The sequence below is a fragment of the Geospiza fortis genome, unplaced genomic scaffold (assembly GCF_000277835.1).
Source record: "Geospiza fortis unplaced genomic scaffold, GeoFor_1.0 scaffold145, whole genome shotgun sequence".
Lineage (NCBI taxonomy): Eukaryota > Metazoa > Chordata > Aves > Passeriformes > Thraupidae > Geospiza > Geospiza fortis.
The window spans coordinates 2,493,285-2,495,832 of NW_005054362.1; the positions used below are offsets into that span (position 1 = coordinate 2,493,285).

General features: G+C 40.7%; 1 protein-coding gene across 1 annotated transcript in view; it reads left to right on the forward strand.

Annotated features, from left to right (window-relative positions):
- The first annotated feature begins 401 nt into the window (after positions 1 to 401).
- VPS37B (VPS37B subunit of ESCRT-I) overlaps positions 402 to 2,548 on the forward strand; it is a 5,988-nt gene continuing 3,841 nt past the window's right edge. The window contains 4 exon segments of the mRNA XM_031059491.1: positions 402 to 569; positions 1,139 to 1,221; positions 2,340 to 2,544; positions 2,547 to 2,548. The exon segment at positions 2,547 to 2,548 is cut by the window's right edge and continues 3,841 nt beyond it. Coding sequence (XP_030915351.1) covers positions 425 to 569; positions 1,139 to 1,221; positions 2,340 to 2,544; positions 2,547 to 2,548 — 435 coding nt within the window. The 5' untranslated portion in view covers positions 402 to 424.

A 2,548-nucleotide genomic window follows, 5' to 3' on the forward strand; every position in this document is an offset into this window, starting at 1 on the left:
TAGGCTAGGAACTGCTGAGCAGAAGGATTAAACTGAAAAAAATCCGAAGGTTTTGGCATTAATCCAGCATTGGTGTAACACAGTTGGGGAAGAATGTTCTGGAGAAGGAACAGTCACGATGCAATCCTTATTTTTTACACATTAACAAGATAAGGGATGATATTCTTCTGCACCTATTGTATCTCACTGCTGGAATTCAGATCTTTTCAAGAACTGTTGCTTTATCTGTCAATTTTCATCATTTGTTCATCAGTTGCAGGCCCAATGCCACAGCACTAACTCTTACATATTTTTGTTGTTTATTTATAAGTTTTCAAAGTCTCATTTTGTCTTGCTAATAATAATTTCACTGTCATTTCACACACTTTTTTTTTTGTTGTTTTTATTTTATATCCAGGCCCAAAATGTTCAGCACAGCAAGGACATGACTCTTGCCAGCAACCGCAGCCTGGCAGAGGGAAATCTCCTGTACCAGCCAAAGTTGGAGTCTCTGAAATCAAATTTAACTGAGAAATATCAAGAGCTGCAAGTTCTTTTTGAAGCATACCAGATAAAGAAAACAAAACTAGGTAACAGTGGCTGTTGACAATTATGATTTGCTGTTTTTTAAGTGATGTAAATCTGTTGCCTGTTTGTTGTTTGGTTTTTGGTGTCTCATTTTTACCTGTGTGAATTAGGGTACAAAGTGAAATGTCATTCTTGTGTAGTGCTGAAATAGATCACATTTCTGATGATTTATTAAGTGACTGTCACACTTAGTAACAGATACTGTGAATTCTTCCTGTTACCTACCTGTTCTTGACCTACTCTTCTCTAAATTATCAATTTCAGCTACTTTGCTAAAGAGCAAAACACTTTGAATTTTCAGTGACTATTTATAAATCAAATGGAATATTATATTTAACTTTCATACTGAATTTTATTGTGCATCTGATACCGCACTTGCTGAAGTATTTTCAATATTATAAATATATAATTGGAATTAAACTTCAGCTTTTAGCACTCTGACAGTGTTCCTGAACTTGTTAACATATTTCTGACTGTGCATGACCCTGTGTAGAGCTGCACTCTGCTGGTTGTGCAGTTCCAGGTCACTTAGAGCCTGCTGTCATTTTCTGTCCTTCCTGTGCCTTTGCAGACAGACAATCCAGTAATGCTTCCCTGGAGACCCTGCTGGCACTGCTGCAGACTGAGGGGGCCAAGATTGAGGAAGACACAGAGGTAATGACAGAACTCCCCAATTCTGTCACTTCCACCCATTGCCAGAACCTTCCAGTGTCCATGGCTGCAGTGCTGAGCTGAGCATGTGACAGGTTAAGGAGTAGTTTTAAGAATATGGACTTGTCTCTGCTTTGAACTTCAGGGAGCAGCTATTTGATTCCAGCAATTCTATTTATTTTTTATCTGAGTAATTTTTTACTCTTAACATCTTTGAGGTTCAAAAGAGAAAGTGCTCCTTTTTAGAAAAGATAGGCAAACCCTCTTAGTTCCTTGGCTTTGCCTTCAAACTTGAAGAGTTTAAAAATGTGGAATCTTTTTTTCAATGGGGTTTGCCTGGTACATGTATTACTTCATAATAAATGTCAGTTAGTAGCCTAATAAAAAATCCTGTGCTGCCTTTCCTCCAGTGTTCCTGGTGAAATATTCCATTGTGGTCTCAGTGTGTCTGTGCAGGTGCCAGTGGTCACCACCTGCTGACACACAAGTGCTTGAAGGGTGGTGTGACTTCAGAATAATGGCAGGGTTTGCTTTTGTTTGCTGATTTGCATGCAGGCATTTTGTGTAATTAATCAGGAGGAAAAAATGTGCTTATTAGCCTTGAGTTGTGATCGTAAAAAGACATTCCCAGGACAAGCTGAATTTAGTGATTTTATGTTTGTTCAGCTCTCAATTATTAAACATCATTTACCCAAAGCCACAGGTAAGGGTGAGTCTTAAGCCTGACTTAGCAATAATCTCTGTGCTGAGTCTCACAGAGTTCCCCGTGTTTCTGTTGGCATTCAAGCAGCACTGAGCTGTAATTCAGCTTAGCTGGCAATCTGGGAAGATGCTGGACTTGGTTTGTTCCCATCTCTGGTGATCAGGGGAACGCTCAGAGCAAGATTCAGATGTTTTTATTGCTGTTACTTCAGTATAAATTTATGCAAAAGTGATATTTAACTCTCAGTGCTTCTGAGTAATAAGTAACTCAAAGTTCTGCTCAGAATTCTTCAGTATGCCAGTCATCTTCCATATGCCAGCTGGAAAATCACAGGCAAAATGCTGCTATTTTGGGATGTGAGCCATTTAGATTCTGTTGCAGTAGGCTGTTTCCTAAGAGAATGTTCTGTATTTGACAGAATATGGCAGAAAGGTTCCTTGATGGTGAAATCCCACTGGATTCCTTCATCGACGAGTACCAGAGCAAGAGGAAGCTGGCTCACCTGCGCCGGGTGAAGATCGAGAAGCTGCAGGAGATGGTGCTGAAGGGACAGAGACTCGCTCAGGTTCAGCCGCCGGCGCAGCCGAGGGCAGCCGAGCCCGCCGCAGCCCCCGGCGCGCCCTACAA